The following is an 18,166-nucleotide window of genomic DNA, read 5'->3' as shown; positions in this document are numbered from 1 at the left end:
AAACTATACTATTAATTGTTTGTATACTAGCTAAATAATAAAAAAAAATTCGAGTAATAAAAAATATTAAATATTATAAGGACTATAATTAATATTTTAAAAATAACTACATAATTGTTGGACAAAGAAAAAACTAATTAGTAACTTTTGTGGTCATTTGTTTCTTGTGTTTTTTTTCCTTTTTTTTGTTTTTTTAATACATATGAAATTTTACCAAAAAAGGAAAATAATTTTCATTTTGTTATAAAAAAAAGTATTTATTGTGTTTGTGTGGTTGTTTTTTTTTCTTCAAAAATATGAATTATTTTTTGTTTAATACATACAAAAATCTATATTTGTTTAATATAAGTAAATATCTAGTTGTTAGAAAAATTTTAAAATATATAAAGATATTTTTATAGACATAAATAAACATAAAGCAAAATTAAATTGGTTATTCCTAAAGAAAAAAAAAACAAATATTTTTGTATATAAATATAGCATATTTACAATTAAATATGCTTTAATTGTCAATTTGTTAAATAAAGAATAAACTAGTTACTAAAATAAAGCAATTAGAATAGAAATTAATTATTTTTTTAAGCATTTTTTTCTTTTGTTTGTTTTGTTTTCATATAGTAGTTATATTTTCATAAATTTGTTTTGCTTTTATTGGTTTGTTTCAATAAATTTTTTAAAATATGTGTTACCTATAATTTTGTTAGTTTGTATTTTCTTTTTTTTATTAATTTTTGTTTTAATTTATTGTTTATTCTAGTTAAAGGTATAAGTAAATCATCTTTATTTACTTAAACCAAAAAATTTAAACAAATGCCTACCTTCTTTTTTATTACTCTTCATTTTACTTTACGCCTTTAACGGATTCTGTTGAATCATGCTAATTTATTTAGGTGTGTGTTGTGGCAACTGGCATTTGACAATATGGACATTCCGTTACCGAAGTAGCACAAGAATCGCATAGAATGAAATGATTACATGGTTCTAGTGTAACTGTGCGATTATTTTCTTCACATTTCATACATTTCTTGGCGTTTTCTAAATATAACACCTTTTCAACATCTTCTAAATCTGTGCGTAATTTTGACTGAAATATTAATGTATTGGAAAAGTTAGTATTTGTATTTAATGGTGTAATTATATGAAGAGTAAGGAAGTAATTGAGTAAATCGTCATACCTGTAGTTGTTTTAATTTGTGTATTGATAAATTTCTTAGTTCTGATGATAAATTCATATGTTTTTGTGCCGCTTCATAACGATCTTTCCATTCTAATGCCTCCTGTTTAGCAGAGTTAAACTAAAAGAAATTTGTAATAAAATAATTCGAATTGAAAAAAAAATGTTGGTAAAAAGGCTTGTGATAAAAGATTTTGGTGACAAATTTGGTAAAATATTTTTGTGAAAATAAGGGTCCTCGTGTAAATACTTAAATGCACGCAATCTGTGCAATCTCAGCATTTTTATACTCTCGCAAATGAATTGTCACAAATTGTGTGAAAATTCATTTGCACAAATCTGATAAATTTGCGTAAATTTGACTCGCAAACTTGAAAAGCTCTTTTAGAAAAAGCTTTTTTTGAAAAAAGTTTAGAAAAAGCTTTTTATGACAAAAGTTTAGAAAAAGCTTTTTATGAAAAAAGTTTAGAAAAAGCTCTTTCATAAAAAAATTTTATAAAAAGCTTGTCATGGAAAAGTTTATAAAAAGATTTTTTATGAAAAAAGTTTATAAAAAGCTTTTTTTGAAAAAAGTTTATAAAAAGCTTTTTTTGAAAAAAGTTTTTTTTAATAAAAAAAAGTTTTATCAAAAAATTAAAAAAAAATAGTTAATAAATCTTTATTATGACAAGTTTATTAAAATCGTGTTTATGAAAAAAGCTTTTTTATGAAAAATTAAAAAAATATTTAATTAATAAATCTGTATTATGAAAAAAGTTTATAAAAAAAAAACTTTTTATGAAAAAAGTTTATAAAAGCTTTTTATGAAAAAAAATTTTAGTTAAAAAGTTTATAAAAAGCTTTTTATGAACAAATTTATATAAGAGCTTTTTAATTAAAAAATTTATAAAAAAAGATCTTTGTTAAAAATTTTTAAAAAACCAATATTTTGAGCTTTCTTCAAAAAAAAAAGTATTCTTCAATTCAATTGCTTTTAAAAATCAACACTATTTGCAGATGTCACGTAAAAACGTAAGAAAATTTAATTTTAACAAATTCCGAAGTTATATTTTAGCACTTTAACTGCTCTAACTGCTTTACACACAACACAAACAATCAGCTGTTGCATTCCGTTAAGGATACATTACGGTCGGCTAATCCAGCCATTTAGTCATAACCATCACCTCCTTTCACTCCAACAACTTACCTTGCGTGTAATATCTTCCATACTTCTGGACAATTTCAATAATTGAGCCTTAGTAGTCATCAATTCCAAAGTCATACGATTTACATCGCCATTATTTTGCGTATGCAACGATTGCAATGAAAATGCATTTTTATTTGTAGTCAAACTATTGCCCACCGAACCACTATTCAAATCATCGGTTAAATTATTCAATTCGGACAAACGAACCGAGGGACTTATGGAGAGGCCATCGTTAAAACCGGGCGATATGATATGAGAGGGGAAAAAGAAATTATTACTACAATCATTTTGATTGGGTGCCGTTAGGGAATTGCTAAGTTTATTTGAATTGGAACCGCCATAATTGAATGCATCAACATTGAATAGATTGGAGTGGTTGGTAGGACTGTAAGGAATGTTGACAGCAAAACCACCGGAATTGAAATCTGTAAAGTAAACAACAAAAATTACAAAATTCATGTTTTTGTTAAAACAAAATATGATTATCATCATCATTATGAATAAAAATTCCCCGGGAGTTTTTCCCATTGAATTTGAAAAGGAAAAAAAATCCCGGGGAATTTTTATTCATAATTCTGCTGTATATATTGAATTAAAATAAAAATAAAGAGAAAAAACTTACCACCTATAGAGTTATTAAGAGCCGAATTCGGAATGTTTATGGGTGCTGAGGAACGTGTCATTAGACTGCTATTAGCTAAACTGGCCGACAAAACATTATCACGTTGCTCATCTATGGAACAGGCTTTATGGGGGAAACAATAAATTATTAATATTAAACATAAACATATTTTGTATTACTTTATTCATAAAATAAAACGTAGACAACTTGTATTCCAATTAAACATATTTACTAAATTAAGAAGGAAATTTAATAAATAAAATAAAATAAAAATCATGCTATAAGGCCATTTTGCTTTCCTTTCATATTTTCAAATTCTTCAAATCGTTTACAACATTTTGGCAATTTATCCACAACCATATCTAATAATATAGTATAAATAATTATAAATAAATAGAAATTCAATCTCTATAAAAAAAACACACACACACATTTTTGTTTTGTTTTTTTGATTTTGGTTTGTTTGGTTTTGTATACTCACAAATTCTGTCCATTGGCAAGGAGAAGTTTAAATATTTGCTCTGATTAGCGGATTTCTCCAATGCATTAACCAACATATTATTGGTGGAATCATTACCATCAATATTCAATAACTACAAAAAACAACATGGTAAAATAATGATAAACATGTAAATGATAAAAGATTGGAAAAAGTATAGAAGAAAAGCAGCAAAATTAAACTACAAATACGAGTAAATGTTCACATGTAAATAAAATTTCATTTTAAATTCTTTAAATATTCATTACTTTTTTTTTTGTGTGTACAGAATAGTAGAGAGTAGCTGTAATGTATACATATGTACTTTGTATGAAATGAATTAATGAACATTTTTGAAATGGATTGGGGTAAAGGTGAAAGATATTTTTGTTGAGGGTGTGAAATAATGTGAACTAAAATATATGTGAAAGTGATTTTGTGTAAATTTGGGAATTGGGATTTAATGAATTATGTACTTAAGTATTTATAAGGTATATAAAATTCGGCACAGCCTTTCACTAAAGTACAATTTTTGTTCAAAAAAGTTGTTGGTAAAAAAAATATTTTTGTGAAAAAAATTTTGGGAAAAAAAATCGGGTTAAAAAATATTTGTCCCATTGTGGGTACACATTTCTATGGCGTTATATACGATGTTGGAAAGGTATTTGAAATGTCTATCATTAGACATCTATATTGTATATATTCATGAATTGGTAATCCAGATATATGTCAGAAATAAGTAAAAAAAATCCAGGACATCATTGCTATGATTCGATTATTGCTATGATTCGATTATTCACTTTTCTAGTAGAACTTAGCAGGATTTATTAAGAGGTTTAACGTTAAAACGTTTAAGAACACTCATATTTAGAGAAAATAATGACTGATTTAAATTTGTTTCTATTCATTCTGATTTGAAAAAGTTTTTTCTAGATTTAACTAAGTCGGACCTTTTAACTCTTTTAATAAAAGTTTACACTATTGAATTATCAACGTTTGTTTGAATATTTTTACCGCTTTTTTGGCTTAAAAACATCCCGGAAGTTCGAAAATGAACAGAGTTTTTAAATATTTCCCTGGATGGAAACATTCAGCCCAATTATGAATAAAAATTCCCCGGGAGTTTCTCCCCTTTTCTCATTTTTCCTATTCAAATTCAATGGGAAAAAAACTCCCGCGGAATTTTTTTATTCATAATTGGGCTGATTAACCCAAATTCTTCTCGATTTAACAATAAACCACATGATAATCTTCAATATCATCTACCATACACTATAGATGTTTTGTGGTACAACAACTGAGTATCAATGACATTTATGACATCCATAATAAAATTTGAAAAATTATTGAATTATTATAGTGACCTGAAATGTTGCGAATTGATATTATTATTGAAATATTTTGAAATCCGATCGAAAATGTTTGCCACTGAATCCCATATACAGCTTAAAGTTTCAAAAGAATTAATTCTTAATTCAATAAAATCAAATTAAATTTTTTACTCTTAAAGATTCCATTTAATGATTCATTACGAATTAATTCATATGTAATTCATATTAATTCATAGTTGTCGCTATTATGGTGACTTTTTGGCGACATTGTCAACGAAGCGTCTACATTTGTAACATTGATGAGAACAAAAAGAAAAACATGAATTTGAGGACGACTATTATTATGTTATGAATTCTTACTTTCTGCTTTTAAATTTTTTAAATACAACGTCAAATGTAAACAAAAAATTCAGTTTCATTATAGACATCTACTTCAGAAAAGTGCCAAATGTGTAGACTTTAATTATTAAAATATACTAGTGGTCTCTGGTTCCAATGTCTACATATGGTCCCAAAAGAAGTACCTAGTCAATATCGTCAGTAGTAGGCTTCCAATGACACGCACATTTCCTGCAAGGTTAATTCATTAGTACTTCAAACTTATTGAATTCATTCCTTATATAATTAATTCCTTATTGAATCATTCAAGTTTTCTTTAATTTAAATCCATTACAAAATGGCTTAATAAAATGTAATCAATGATTTTTTTCTTTAATTCTATTTTCACTTCATTTAGTAAAAGAAAAACAAATTGAAAGAAGATAAAATATGTGTTTAAATGTTGAAACCTTTGAATAAAGCTAAAGAATTTATTTTGTTGGACATGTTTTTATGGAATAAATCGCTGACATTTTTTTAATTTTGATTTAAATTTAAATTTTAGTAAGTGAAGCTTAAATTGAATTAATTCGTAGCTCTGATTTAGCTCAAGATAAGTCTTTTAAATTAGAAATACTTGTATTAAAAATATAAATTTTAATATTCTTAAAGAAACTTTCGAGCGTGCAAGATACATACTTTCAAAGTTTATAGTGGGTTTCAAAATTAAGGCCAAAAAAAATTTACCAAAAAAGTTTTTCTCCCAAAAAAAAACTTGTTCGCAAATATGTAAGCTTTTTGTACAAAAATTTTTTACCAAAAAACTTAAAAGAAGTATTTGACAAACAAAAAAACTTCTTTCACAATAAAACCTTTTTACCAAAACTTTTTCACAAAAACAGTTTTTTTTCCAAAAAATAACTTTTCTCACAAAAAAAGGTTTTCTTTGTTCCAAGACATAGAACAATTAAATTTAACTTTTTGAAAAGTTATGTTTAAATAATAACCGACAAGTTGGGAAAAAGCTTTGAAAAATGCATATACATATGTATTTCGAATTAAAGATGTATGTACGAGTATTAGTATGATTTTAGACAGGACTAAATGTTTGTTAATGTTAAGAGTAGTTAGTGTTACACCTTTCTTTAGGCATTATTTTGTTTTCATATTTTTCTGTGTTTTATTGTAATGAATAATAATAATAAATAGTAGTAGAAATGGAAGTGGGTTGGTTGAAGGTTAAGTGAGGGTAAGAAAAGCAGGGAGTTTTTTGTTTTTGTTTTGTTCATTTTGTTCAAATTTGAAAAAAATACCTACATTTTCGCCAATTGTCATTAGTCCTGTTTTGTTGTTTGTTGCATCCTTAGTTTTGATATCAGGCAAAGCATTTGATATTAAATCACTTAGAGCTAAATTTGTTGTAATCGCATCTAAATCACGGGGCTTCTCCTCAGTGACAATATAGGCTAGTTTTGGATTTTGTTTATACATATTTTTGTTTCGATATCATTGAATTTAGAATTGAACGGTTTTTGGTCAGGCAAATGTTGAATTTTGAGTTACCAATCATGTTTTATTTTTTTTTTTTTTTTATTTTGTGAGATTATGATAATTTCGTTTATAGATATTTTGGAATTATTATTATTATTTGTTTTTGGTTTTGACACGTATGGCAATTATGATGCAGGATAAATAAATAAAAGAGTGAAAAACGATAAAGCACAAATAAATTTTTTTGTTTTGCTTGATATTTTGATTTTTGTTGCTACCAATTAATTATTAAAGAATTTGTTTTTATATATTTTTTTTTTTTGCAAAAGAAATATGATAATTAAATGTTGAATGAAGAAATTAAGAAATAGAATAAAGAGTTTTCCATGAAAAAGAGAACTTTTAAAATGTAATTTAAATAAAATAGCACTGGTATAGTGTCAGCTAAACAAAATTAATATGTAACATGATTCGATAGAGTCAAAACGAGAATTTTAAATTTTATTTTCGATATTCAGAAAATTTTATCGAATATATTAACATTTTCAAGTTTTTTTTATTTCAAAATATTTAAAAAAAATTGCAATATTTTCTTTTATTTTGAAAATTTTTAAATATTAAGAAAAATTTTCGTTTTATTATTTTAAAATATCGATTTTTTGTTTATCGATAAAAAATTTTATCAAAATATTGACAAATTTTTAATTTAACAAAATGTTCAATATTTTGTTTTATTTTGAAAATTTTTAAATATTGAAAAAAGTTTATCAACATTTTCATTATTAAGGAAACTTTGTGAATATTCAAAAAACATTAATGATTTTTTTCAATATGAAGAAAATATTAAAAATAATCGATTTTTTAAAATTTTATTGAAATTTTGCTATTCAAAACTTTGAAACATTTACAACAATAAACACAATAAACACAACAACAAAACAAAAATAAAACTTTTCGAAATATTGAAAAAGAAAACATTCTGAATATTCAGAAATTTTGTAAAAATTGTATATAAATTTTAAAATTCTTTTTTTATTTATCGAAATATCGAAAATTTTCGATTTTGTGAAAAATTATTCGAAATTATCAATAATTAGAAAAATTTTATCCACATTTTCGATAAAGAAGGAAAGTTATAGTTTTATAGAATGTTTTGCATTGATTTTCAAAATAAATTAAAATTTCGATGAAATTTAACAAAATTTTTAAATTTGCTAAAATATAGTGGACATATTTTGTACTTAATTAATTACCTAACAAAAGTTCTCATTTTCATGAAAATATTAAAACAAACACCAGATAAGTATTAATCGAAACTAAAGAAATTGTTAAAAACCAAAAGTAAAACAATGAAAACATTTTGCTTTAAAATCCAAAATCTTTTCATGGTCTCTTTTCAATATTCTTCTCAATACTAATAAAATAAATTATTAAAAACCTAAAAGACTAAAATTTTGATGAAAAGGCCAAACGAAATTCCTATTTGAATGTATAAGTTTTTTAGACTTAGTAAGAGGAAATCATATCATTGAAGTATTTCAATAATAAAATGGTTGTGGAAAAAAGCACACCAATTGGAAAATTGTATATATAAAATATATATATATAAAAAAAATAGATATGTACGTATGTACATATAAATATAATATGAATAGTATTACATTACAAAAGAAGTAAATAACCACAGAGTTTGAATAGGGAAAGTAAAATGTATAGAGTACTTACGTTCAACATGAGCAAATGCACAAAATACACTACGAGGACAGTAACCAGCCTGTTGAACGTCATTGCATTTGGTAGACTTGTAGATTTCCGGATGAAATTGTTGTTCCGTACGAGTATGACAATACTGACAATTGTCGCCTGCTTCACAATTGCTAGGTTCACCCCATTCTTCGCCGTGTTTCACATTAGGGCAAGGTGTTGACCTAAAACCCAAAGAAATTTGTTAATAACTTATATACATTTATGTTTATTGTATATCTAACCTGTATTTGACTTTACGAGGACTACGTCTCTTATCTTTGCTATTATGATATTGTGGACAAGCATAACCCTGTCTACACAAACGTGGTGGCCTTTTACAAGGTTCCGTCTTGTAATTGGCCAAAACATAGTTGGTATCCTGCCACTTGGGATCTTCATTCATTAGATTTCTTTCTTTGTCTAATGCATTCTGAGCATTTGCTCCATCTAGTGTTAGTTCTGCATTTTGTAATGCTTCTAATTCCTTAATATCATATACGGGTGGCCTCTGATCTTGGGCACCATGAGCGAAGGCGCAATGATGCCCATTTTTAACACAATAACCACGACTATCGGTATCATGCACACACATGCATGTCTTATAGTAGCGCAAATGATAGCGCCTCTCTGTATCGCCAGCGGTACGATGCAAAAATGGGCAGCTGTAATTAAGATTAATAAGAAAATTTTTTATAAAAAAAAATAGAAAAACGATTGATTGTTTTAATATGAGATCAAAAAAATATTTACTTTAGTTAATTAACGCGCATCTAATAGTTATAAAACAAAAGTAAAGCTAATTTCGAAATTCTGGAGAACTTAAAATTGTGTATGGCCTTGAAAAACATGTATACCAAATATTATAGAATTCAGAAGATTAAAGTACATACTATTAATTTTTTAATCGAAAATTTTCTCTACGTCCCTAACAATATTTTATTTTTCCCCACAATATTTCTAAATTCCTTAAATTTTGGTTCCACCCGAATAAATAAAACAACGAACAATATGGCAACATTTTGTTTTGCCAGTTTTGTTGTGATACAAAAGAAAACGAATGGCGTAACAAAAGAGAATATACAAAAAGAAGCCAATTGGAAAGAGATAGAAAATCCAATTGTTTGTAATTGGAGTAAATAGGATGCGGCTAATAAAAGAGAAAGAAAACAAAATGTAAAAACAACACAATGAATGAAACCAAACAAAATAGAAAAAGGGAAGGAAAAAAACAATACAAACAAAAAATAAATGCGTAAAAGTGACGAAAGCAGTAAAAAATCTTTGCGAAATAAACCAAACAAAAAAAGACTACAATACACTATTTGAAAACAACAACACTTATTAAAACAGTTTGGAAACAATATCAACTAAAAAACACAACAAGTTGACTAATATAAACAATAAATCACTTGATGAACACTGTACTGAATTGGAATGATTTTTGGTTTAATCCAAATGCACCCCACTATATTTTGTTTTTTTTTTTTTCAACCAACATTAATCAAACATAAGCGCAAACACATACACAAATTCTCACATACAACTTTTTTTCCAACCAGACTCTTGTATATGGTTTTTTTTCGTTCGATTCGTCTTTTCATAATACGCAATTTCCTGCCGCTTGAAAATTTCTTTTCACATTTTTCAACTTTTACTTACTCGTCGCCATCTGGACATATTCCTGTAGTTTCATCATATTTTGTACAATAATTATCAGCACTATAATTAAATGTACCATCCCGCTTTCGTATTGGTCTGCGGCGTCTTTGATTTTGAAAATGCCAATTGAAGCATACAAACGGACGGTGCTGATTGCATTTGTGTTGTAGAAAGGATTGACACTGTTCTACGCGAAATTCCTTTAAATATCTGTTGATTGGAACATGAAATAGAACACAAACAATTAGTTTAACACAAATTTATTAAAATTTTATTATTTATTTACGTATAATGATTAGGTTTTTCCTGCTGTGTGGACAGCAAAAGTTTATTCGTCTCAATCGCCATCTTGTCACTTAATGAATGATGTACAAAACGTATTTGAGAAAAAGATGTATCCAAAACAGGGATGGAAAATTTTATACGATCGTACTATTTTGATACTATTTCATAGTGAAAAGTACCATAGGGCTCCCGCGACTCATTTTATGGTTTGAAACAATTTTTATTATATTATGTAAATATACACAATCCTAAAGACTCAGAATCATTTGCAATTCAATTTAAACATGTTCACTCATGTTGTATTAATTTTATTTTCTCTCTTATCTTTTAACTTTACCATATTGAAGAGAAGACCAGACAGTCATGCAAACTTAGGAACCCACTTATTGCTGGAAAACTGAAGACAATTGCAATCCTGTTTATTTTTGGTTGGATTTCGAGAAAACCTAATGGACTTTCCACAGATTTTTCTATATATAACAGCATTTTCTATAAAAATGTTTGTGTACAACAGTATTTTCTAAAGAAAATGTTGTATATAACAGCATACAGTTATTTTCAGAATTACACTTATATGAAAATAATTCAAACGGAAAATTTGAATACGCTAAGGTTGGAAAAAGTACTATTTCAATATTATTTTGATACCGAACAAAAATTTTAATATCCATCCCTGATCCAGATTAGTAAATGAACCTTTCGCTTTTAATTTAGCGAAGTCGATCGATGCCAAGGCCGGATATTCAGAAAATTGGAATATTACCAGTAAAACAATTATTAACGTATTCAGTTCATGTAATTTAAACTGTTTTACTAAAAAGTATTAATGGAACTATAAAAGGTTAATAGTAAAATTCAATAACCCCACCTCTGGCATACAACAAAGGTGGTGTGGTGAAAAACACTAAATGTCAAATAATCTTATCAGCTGTTTACCACAGTCCAAGCTGTGATGACAACTTTTTTTTTAATAACCGCTAATCATATTTAAAAAAAACTTGCTAATATATAAAGGCTGAATTAGCATAGCGTAATACAATGTATCCTTAATGATTTGTTAATCACTTCAATTTGAGATGATTAAAACTTAATAATCTTATATATAAATAGGCGACACGTTTTTTTGTGGTACACTTTTGAGTATGTTATTGTTCACCAATTTTGATGAAAAGATGTTTTTCTCTAGATTTGCAGAATATACAAAATTTTTTTAAAAATTCTTTCCATAAAAGTGGTCGAATTTCGGCCACCGTACGATCCTAATCTTATATATATAGGCCACACGTTTTTTTGTGGTACACTTTTGAGTATGTTATTGTCCAACAATATTGATGAAATATTGAATTTTAATCAGCTGATTACGTTACGATACGCAAATTTGTTTGCTTTTCAAAATCGTTAAATTTGTCAAGAAACTAGCTAAATTGTCATTACTGATTCCAGTGATCAGCTGTGTGGTCATTGTCGCAGTACTTGAAGAGAACAAAAAAAATCGCTGTATAAATGGAAAATTACAACAATATAAAAAAGATATGACTGTAATAAAGTAAACATTGATCAAATTACAAATCACTGAATAAATTAACACACTTAAAAATGGCCGAGCACACAACAACTGATTTAGGTAAGTATTCTGTTAATCTCTAACAAAAACAATGCAAAAATAAGAAATCATTTGTCTAACGATATTTTTCTTATCAGGCCGTGGCCAAGAAGATTATAGTACAACCATGATGGAACAAGATACGGGAAATGTAGATAGCAAAGAAGGTATTAAACTCTATTCCAGATGTAGTAGTGCTGGCAGCATACACACACCCAATTCATCGCCCCACAATACAGGTGAGTTTTTTTTTTTTGGCAAAGTCTCTTGTATGTCTCTGCAGTGGTGAAGTCTTACAATGTGTTACATTTACAGATGACGACGATGATAGTGGGGATAATTGTAGTGGTCGTGGTGGTTCTTCGGCCACTTCTACTTTAAGCTATAAGGAACGACGACGTGAGGCTCATACCCAAGCCGAACAGAAAAGACGCGATGCCATTAAGAAGGGCTATGACAGCTTGCAAGAACTGGTGCCTACTTGTCAGCAAAATGACTCGGCCTCAGGTTACAAATTGAGTAAAGCGCTGATTTTGCAGAAATCCATCGATTATATAGGTTATTTGAATCAGCAGAAGAAAAAGCAAGAGGAAGACAGTGCTGCTTTGCAAAAAGAAGTAATTGCTTTGCGTATCATACAAAACAGTTATGAGCATATGTTGCAACATCAGCAGGCTAATCCGGGACCTGAAGAGGCACGTTTAACTGATGAGGCCAAGTTTCAAGTGGTGAGTCGGCACAATAAAGTGTAATAGATATAGATGTTAAAAATTAAAATAAGCTTTTATCAAAAAAAAAAAAATATCCCTTTATTGACATTTTATTTTTTATTTCATTTCAGTTTCAAGCTGTGATGGATGAAATGTTCGAGACTTTTCAACACATCCCCATGGATAATTTCAAACAATTGACTACCGGGGTTATACCCTGGTTGGAGGAACACTGCAAGCCTCATATTTTAAGAAATATTTTAAGTCGTACCTTGCAACAAATGCAAGTTAATCAAGCTCAAGAAATGCAACAGCAACAACAACAGCAGCAGCAGCAACAAAATATGAGCATGGATCAACAAGACAGTGATGGTTTCAGTTGATCCATAACTACAAAATCCAAAGTGTATATATAAAATGAAAATGACACGATTTAAATAAGAAATTGTCATAGCATACGATTATTTTATTTCTATTTTTTTGTTTCAGTTAACGTTTCATTGAAAATACGATAACGTTTAATATTTAAGCATAATCACTAACTAAATTAAAATTACAATACAATATATACGTACATACATACATACATATATTTGGTCTAAACAGGTATTTTATTAAAATTTAATATGTTGTTACATAAACATTTTGATTTGAATTATTTTGACATAAAAGTGTAGCATAATTTTGTGGTCTTGTTAGTAAAATGAAATCTTATAACTAATTTAATTTGAAGTTGATTGTGTACGTTCTAGCCATAAATCATAGCCCAACATTATATTCAGTTTGTCCTGGGGTTGTGCTAAAACTTTTAACTGTTCCATTAACTCTGAGTGTTGTAGGAGTTTCAACAAGTCCCATAATTTACACAAAGTTAAGAATTTATATGTCAGACAATGACTGGGGAAGGTGTGCTGTAAGTTTTCTTTGATTTGTTGCTCTATTTGCTGATAAATTGGTTGGGCTATTATGTGCTTGGATTCATGCTGCAATTTAAGTATACCCTCTTGCAGGCTATATACTAAACCCTCAAAGAAATTCTCATTTTCAACCGAGAACAGTATGGTAGTTATTTGCAGCAACATTTCGGGCAATTCTATACGAAATTCGTGTGATCTTATTAAGCATTTGGCGGCTAATTTACGCACTTTTTCCGAGTTGTGTTGCAGTAAACGCCACATTAACTGCCTGTAGCTGTGTACAGGATTGTCGGGTTCGACAGCACCCTTGTAAATGTATTCTACTTTATGTAAAAATTCTAAAAATAATATTATGGATCTTGTGGAGGATTTTTCGGCCAAACAATAGTTCAGTATGTAGACACATGCTTTTGGCAGTTTGCGATTAATTTCACTGAAAGTTACCTCGCTGGGCTCCCACAACAGCGGATCTTCAAATTCATTGGCTTGTTTTTGACCCACAATCTTTGGCACTAAAGCACCAAACAATTGTAGAGCTGCATTGCATATAGTCCATTCTGGATTGTCTATTTGATTAACAGCTGCCATCATGATTTCATTGTAGTATTTCGACATGGCTTCACGCAGTTCAGTATCTTTTACCAGCACACAAAGGAAATGCAGATACAATGCCTCTAAGCGGTCACAATTTTTATCAGTTGCCGCATCCTCGGACTTAACGAGGGAATTTAAAAGATTTTCTACTGCCCTTTTCAAGATGGGTCTACCACGATGATCTTCATTTTTCACTATATGTAAAAACATAATGGAAAATCCAGCACCTCTGCGTGTGGTGCTAACATTTGACTCTTTTACTTCATACAATTGTTGCAGACACAAGTGTAGTAAATTAAATTCAGCTGTGTCCTCGCCTAAATGCATTGTAATTGCTTTAGTTAATTTGCCTAAAGAAATGCCAGCTGCTTCTATGGCTCCTTTGTGGCGACATTTTGTGAGAACCGTTACAATGACCTGCAAGCATCTTTGTATAAAGCTGCAGCTTTGTTCTGAGAGGTTTTTATTCTTTACCACGTAACTAGCCATAGCAGAAGCCAAGTCACAGCAGGCCTTCAGGGTCAACCAAAATGACATGAGCAGATATTTGCGACACAAGTCATGGTCTTCCGCACTGTAAGTGCTTTGGCACACCAACATCTCCAGACTTTTGTCCATGTCTTCAAACGACGCAGCCGCTAAAATTTCTTCCGCATTCTCCACCACTGACAAATTAAACTTTTTAATTACAAGACTTTCAATTTCCTCCATAAGTTTTAATATGTTCAAGTATTGCGAGGCACATAATTCTGGCCTAAATTCCGTTAACTCATAGAGTACATTAAGCAGGCCAAATAAATGACCACCTTGAGTTTTACATGACAGTAGAGGATCTTTATCATATTTTACCAGGTTTTCTTTTAGATTCGTAAGTACAATATTTAAGAATTCTTTCAGATTCTCCTCTTCGTGACAATTTTGCACCGCTACTCGGGCATATAAAGAGCTCAGATTACACACGTCCACATTAGAAAAACTGCAAGCTCTTTGGCATAAATCCAAAGCTAAATTTACCACCACATCTTGAGGTTTTATCATTTTCAACAAAGCAACTATCAACTCTAAAGCATCGTCGAATCCCAAGGGATCGTTTAACAGCTCAATTAAACGCATGGCCACCTTATCACTATCGAATACATTGTGTTCTTTCAGAAACAAACCCAATTGTTGATTCTGAGATACACAACAGTTTTTGGCATTTTTCGTAACCGTCTCCGTATACAAAGACTTCAATAGGATTTCCAATAATTTCAAGCAAAAAATTTTGGGCTGGTAAATTTCGCTGGCTATACCTTGTTCAATATCCTTTTGTAAATGCAGAAAAAAATTTAAAATGCTCGATTCCAATGAAGAAGTTTGTTGGGCGTTCAAACACAGCTTGCAGAAAGTCTTGGCAATATAGTTTATAATATTGGGCATTTTACCCAACATGGTATTACGAAATTGTGAATTGTCCACTGAGCTGTGTGTCCTTAGGAAGGACTCTACAAATTCCATGCAATCTTCTATGGCAAAATTGGCCAGATTATCCACAATAAATTTAAATATCAATAATTGGCACTCAGTATCGTATTGAAAGCAGTTGGTCAACAATTCGGTACTCAATTTGAAAAAATGCAACTTGGACAAGTGGAACACCTGTTTGGAAAACATGCTGAATATCAATATCAAACGATAGCTATGCTCATTATCCATTAGATAATCGGAGGAATTGTCTATGAAAAGAGCAATTTCTGGTTTTTGTTGCAACATTTCGAATAGTTCATCCTTTTGTTGTATGCGTGAGAACCACTGGGCATAGAAATTCTGTATTTCTTTCTTGTTGCCCATTGTCAAGATATTAACAGCTATTTCCAAAAGTTCCATAGATTTTTGGCTACTCAAGGCCCTGACCAAATACTGACTGGGGGCCAACAGATTCTTGTAATTTAAAGTAGATCTCAAGCCCAAAAAGAAATCTTCCTTATCATGATCGCTCGCCTGTAAGAACTCGTCTAAGGAATATTTGTTCAATATGCATCCTAGAACAAATAATTTATTTCGATTTGTCCAGGGCCAGTAATTCACCACACTCTGAAAGTACAGCAAAGCCAATTCTCGGTTTGAGCAAACAAATTGCAACAGAGTCATGCACTCATCGCGCATACCCATATGATTGGATTGCAAGCAAAAATATATGTGATCCAAAGACAATGAAAAATCGAAATTAAGTTTGGGAAATTTTTTGCACAATAAATTTAGAGATTTCAAAATGGACATCAATGCAACATTATTGGAATCCACTGCCAAAATAAAAGCTTTCAGCAATTTCTGGAGAATATCTTCCGTATTTAACACCAATGTTTCATTTGTTAGTAAAATAGACTGCAGCATAATAAAATTCTTTTCGTTTAACAACACATCCTTGCTAAAGTTGTCTTGGATAAATTCGCCATAAAAACGATCTTCCAAATTGTTTTTCTTTAACAACTGATAATAACTGCGGAATGCCACATTTATCACTACTTGATTATATTGTATGCTGCTCCTTTCATCTGGTTCCCACAATTCCTTGTCAATAACAGCCTTAATATGCAAAAGTAAATGGTCAATATTTGGCTGGGTACCAGTAAAATTTTGAAATTGCTGGAAATTTAAATAAAGTTAATAATACTAAACTTAATACAATAGTATGTATTGTTATATTACTTGTATATATTTCACGCATTCCAGGGTGTTGGTTATTTGCTCCTTTTCAGTGGGCAATTCTTCCACTTTTAAAATCTTTGTAGTCATTTTAGTACCTTTTTTAGTATTTTAAATAATTATTATAAAATTTATATTGTTCGTTTTAAATGCAACTTTAACATATGCTGAGCACTTTTAAGTATTTAATTTAAGAACACCAAAAGCATTTATATTTCTCCAGTCCCAATTATTTTATTTTTGGATATGTATATACCGTCTACATTTTTCACGTTTTTTTTTAATGGGAGGTAATTTTTGTTATTGTTTTCTTTTGTCAAAAATGTAAATAATCACCCCCTGTTATGTATGTGGTTGACGGCGTCAACATCACTGCGACGATAAATCGATATTTACTAACAATGTTGTGTTGGTGTCGACCTGTTATCGATAATTTAAAAGAAATAAATACCATCCCTATACATTTCGTAAAAGCAGATGAATTTTATTTATTATTCGAATATAAATGTTTTAATTTGGATTCATATTGGATCCAGTAAAGCAAAAAAATCCTTAGGCAAATCCGGAATTTTCTACACTATTGTATTTGAAACACCGGCTTCCCCTAGTAAAGATTTTCTGTCATTTTATATATTAATTCAATTCAATTTACACGTAATCAACCCGAATGTAAATAGAGCGTAAAAATACAAATTTTCATTCCGTTGCTTGTTTTTAAAGAAATTACATATCGATGAAAGTTCTTTAAAATATCTATAATTTGATATTTATATTATCTTTTACCTTAAAATCAAACTAGCACTGAGGTACAGGATCTGACACCCACACCTGACGGCCCTACCATCTACATATCAGTCATGTAGCAGTATTAGGGTTGCCAGCCGGGCTGGACTTGGCTGGATTGTCCAGCTTTTTTGATGCTTGTCCAGTTTCAAGCTAAAATTCAATTTGTCCAGCTAAATATAAATTTTCTACAAAAATATCCATATTATTTATTACTTAAAATTTTTTTTCCTCATGCCAAAAGCTATCGAAATATCGATGGCACAATATCGATTGCTAAATCGACACACCCTAATATATTTGATGGACTAAACTGGGGTTCCTAATTTCTCGGACTTTTTACCTTCCCTTTATTGTCACACTCTAGTTTTAATCGGTATCAAAAAATTCTAGTGTTTTATTAAAAAATTTAAGAATTTACACTATGTTAAATCTGTAAAGCATGAGTAGTTAATTTCGAAATAGACATTTTTCTAATCATGTTGTATATAATAAACCACTATTATTGTTATTATTTACTCTAAATATAAATATCCTTAGAAGTTGCAATGTTAGGCACCTTAATAATTCATTTAAGAACATAA

General features: G+C 29.3%; 3 protein-coding genes across 4 annotated transcripts; 1 reads left to right on the top strand and 2 right to left on the bottom strand.

Moving 5' to 3' along the window:
* Nucleotides 1–230: 230 nt before the first annotated feature.
* unk (RING finger protein unk) lies at nucleotides 231–10,416 on the bottom strand. 2 transcript variants are annotated; one of them, XM_065516436.1, is made up of 10 exons: nucleotides 10,292–10,416; nucleotides 10,006–10,215; nucleotides 8,589–9,008; nucleotides 8,326–8,528; nucleotides 6,427–6,575; nucleotides 3,464–3,575; nucleotides 2,983–3,105; nucleotides 2,361–2,785; nucleotides 1,176–1,295; nucleotides 231–1,084 (listed from the first exon to the last, which is right to left on the bottom strand). In XM_065516436.1, exons 1-10 carry the CDS (start codon nucleotides 10,351–10,353, stop codon nucleotides 887–889), a joined length of 2,022 nt encoding a protein of 673 aa, XP_065372508.1. In that variant the 5' UTR covers nucleotides 10,354–10,416; the 3' UTR covers nucleotides 231–886. The 2 variants fall into 2 exon arrangements, with proteins under 2 accessions (XP_065372508.1, XP_065372509.1); XM_065516437.1 differs by lacking the exons at nucleotides 3,464–3,575; nucleotides 6,427–6,575.
* Nucleotides 10,417–11,737: 1,321 nt separating this feature from the next.
* Nucleotides 11,738–13,189, top strand: bigmax (helix-loop-helix-leucine zipper transcription factor bigmax). Its single transcript, XM_065516435.1, has 4 exons — nucleotides 11,738–11,914; nucleotides 11,992–12,132; nucleotides 12,209–12,621; nucleotides 12,735–13,189. The coding sequence occupies exons 1-4, from the start codon at nucleotides 11,887–11,889 to the stop codon at nucleotides 12,984–12,986; spliced, it is 834 nt and encodes a 277-aa protein (XP_065372507.1). The 5' UTR covers nucleotides 11,738–11,886; the 3' UTR covers nucleotides 12,987–13,189.
* LOC135964249 (uncharacterized) lies at nucleotides 13,036–17,067 on the bottom strand. Its single transcript, XM_065516433.1, has 2 exons — nucleotides 16,803–17,067; nucleotides 13,036–16,739 (listed from the first exon to the last, which is right to left on the bottom strand). Exons 1-2 carry the CDS (start codon nucleotides 16,887–16,889, stop codon nucleotides 13,326–13,328), a joined length of 3,501 nt encoding a protein of 1,166 aa, XP_065372505.1. The 5' UTR covers nucleotides 16,890–17,067; the 3' UTR covers nucleotides 13,036–13,325.
* Nucleotides 17,068–18,166: the final 1,099 nt, after the last annotated feature.

This window comes from Calliphora vicina, chromosome 1 (genome assembly GCF_958450345.1).
Source record: "Calliphora vicina chromosome 1, idCalVici1.1, whole genome shotgun sequence".
Classification (NCBI taxonomy): Eukaryota; Metazoa; Arthropoda; class Insecta; order Diptera; family Calliphoridae; genus Calliphora; species Calliphora vicina.
The sequence above is the reverse complement of the archived record's forward strand: the minus strand, read 5'-3'. Positions and strand labels throughout refer to the sequence as shown.

Excerpts from the sequence above, each read along its gene's own strand:
- unk (XM_065516436.1), bottom strand. The coding sequence starts at position 10,353 with ATGGCGATTGAGACGAATAAACTTTTGCTGTCCACACAGCAGGAAAAA. Across the intron at positions 10,216-10,291 it reads GAAAAACCTAATCATTATAC|ATATTTAAAGGAATTTCGCG; the intron begins GTAAATAAATAA and ends TCCAATCAACAG. Across the intron at positions 6,576-8,325 it reads TGCATTTGCTCATGTTGAAC|CCTATATTGTCACTGAGGAG; the intron begins GTAAGTACTCTA and ends ATCCAAAACTAG.
- bigmax (XM_065516435.1), top strand. The coding sequence starts at position 11,887 with ATGGCCGAGCACACAACAACTGATTTAG. Across the intron at positions 11,915-11,991 it reads GCACACAACAACTGATTTAG|GCCGTGGCCAAGAAGATTAT; the intron begins GTAAGTATTCTG and ends TTTTCTTATCAG. Across the intron at positions 12,622-12,734 it reads ATGAGGCCAAGTTTCAAGTG|TTTCAAGCTGTGATGGATGA; the intron begins GTGAGTCGGCAC and ends ATTTCATTTCAG.
- LOC135964249 (XM_065516433.1), bottom strand. The coding sequence starts at position 16,889 with ATGACTACAAAGATTTTAAAAGTGGAAGAATTGCCCACTGAAAAGGAG. Across the intron at positions 16,740-16,802 it reads AATGCGTGAAATATATACAA|CAATTTCAAAATTTTACTGG; the intron begins GTAATATAACAA and ends TTAAATTTCCAG.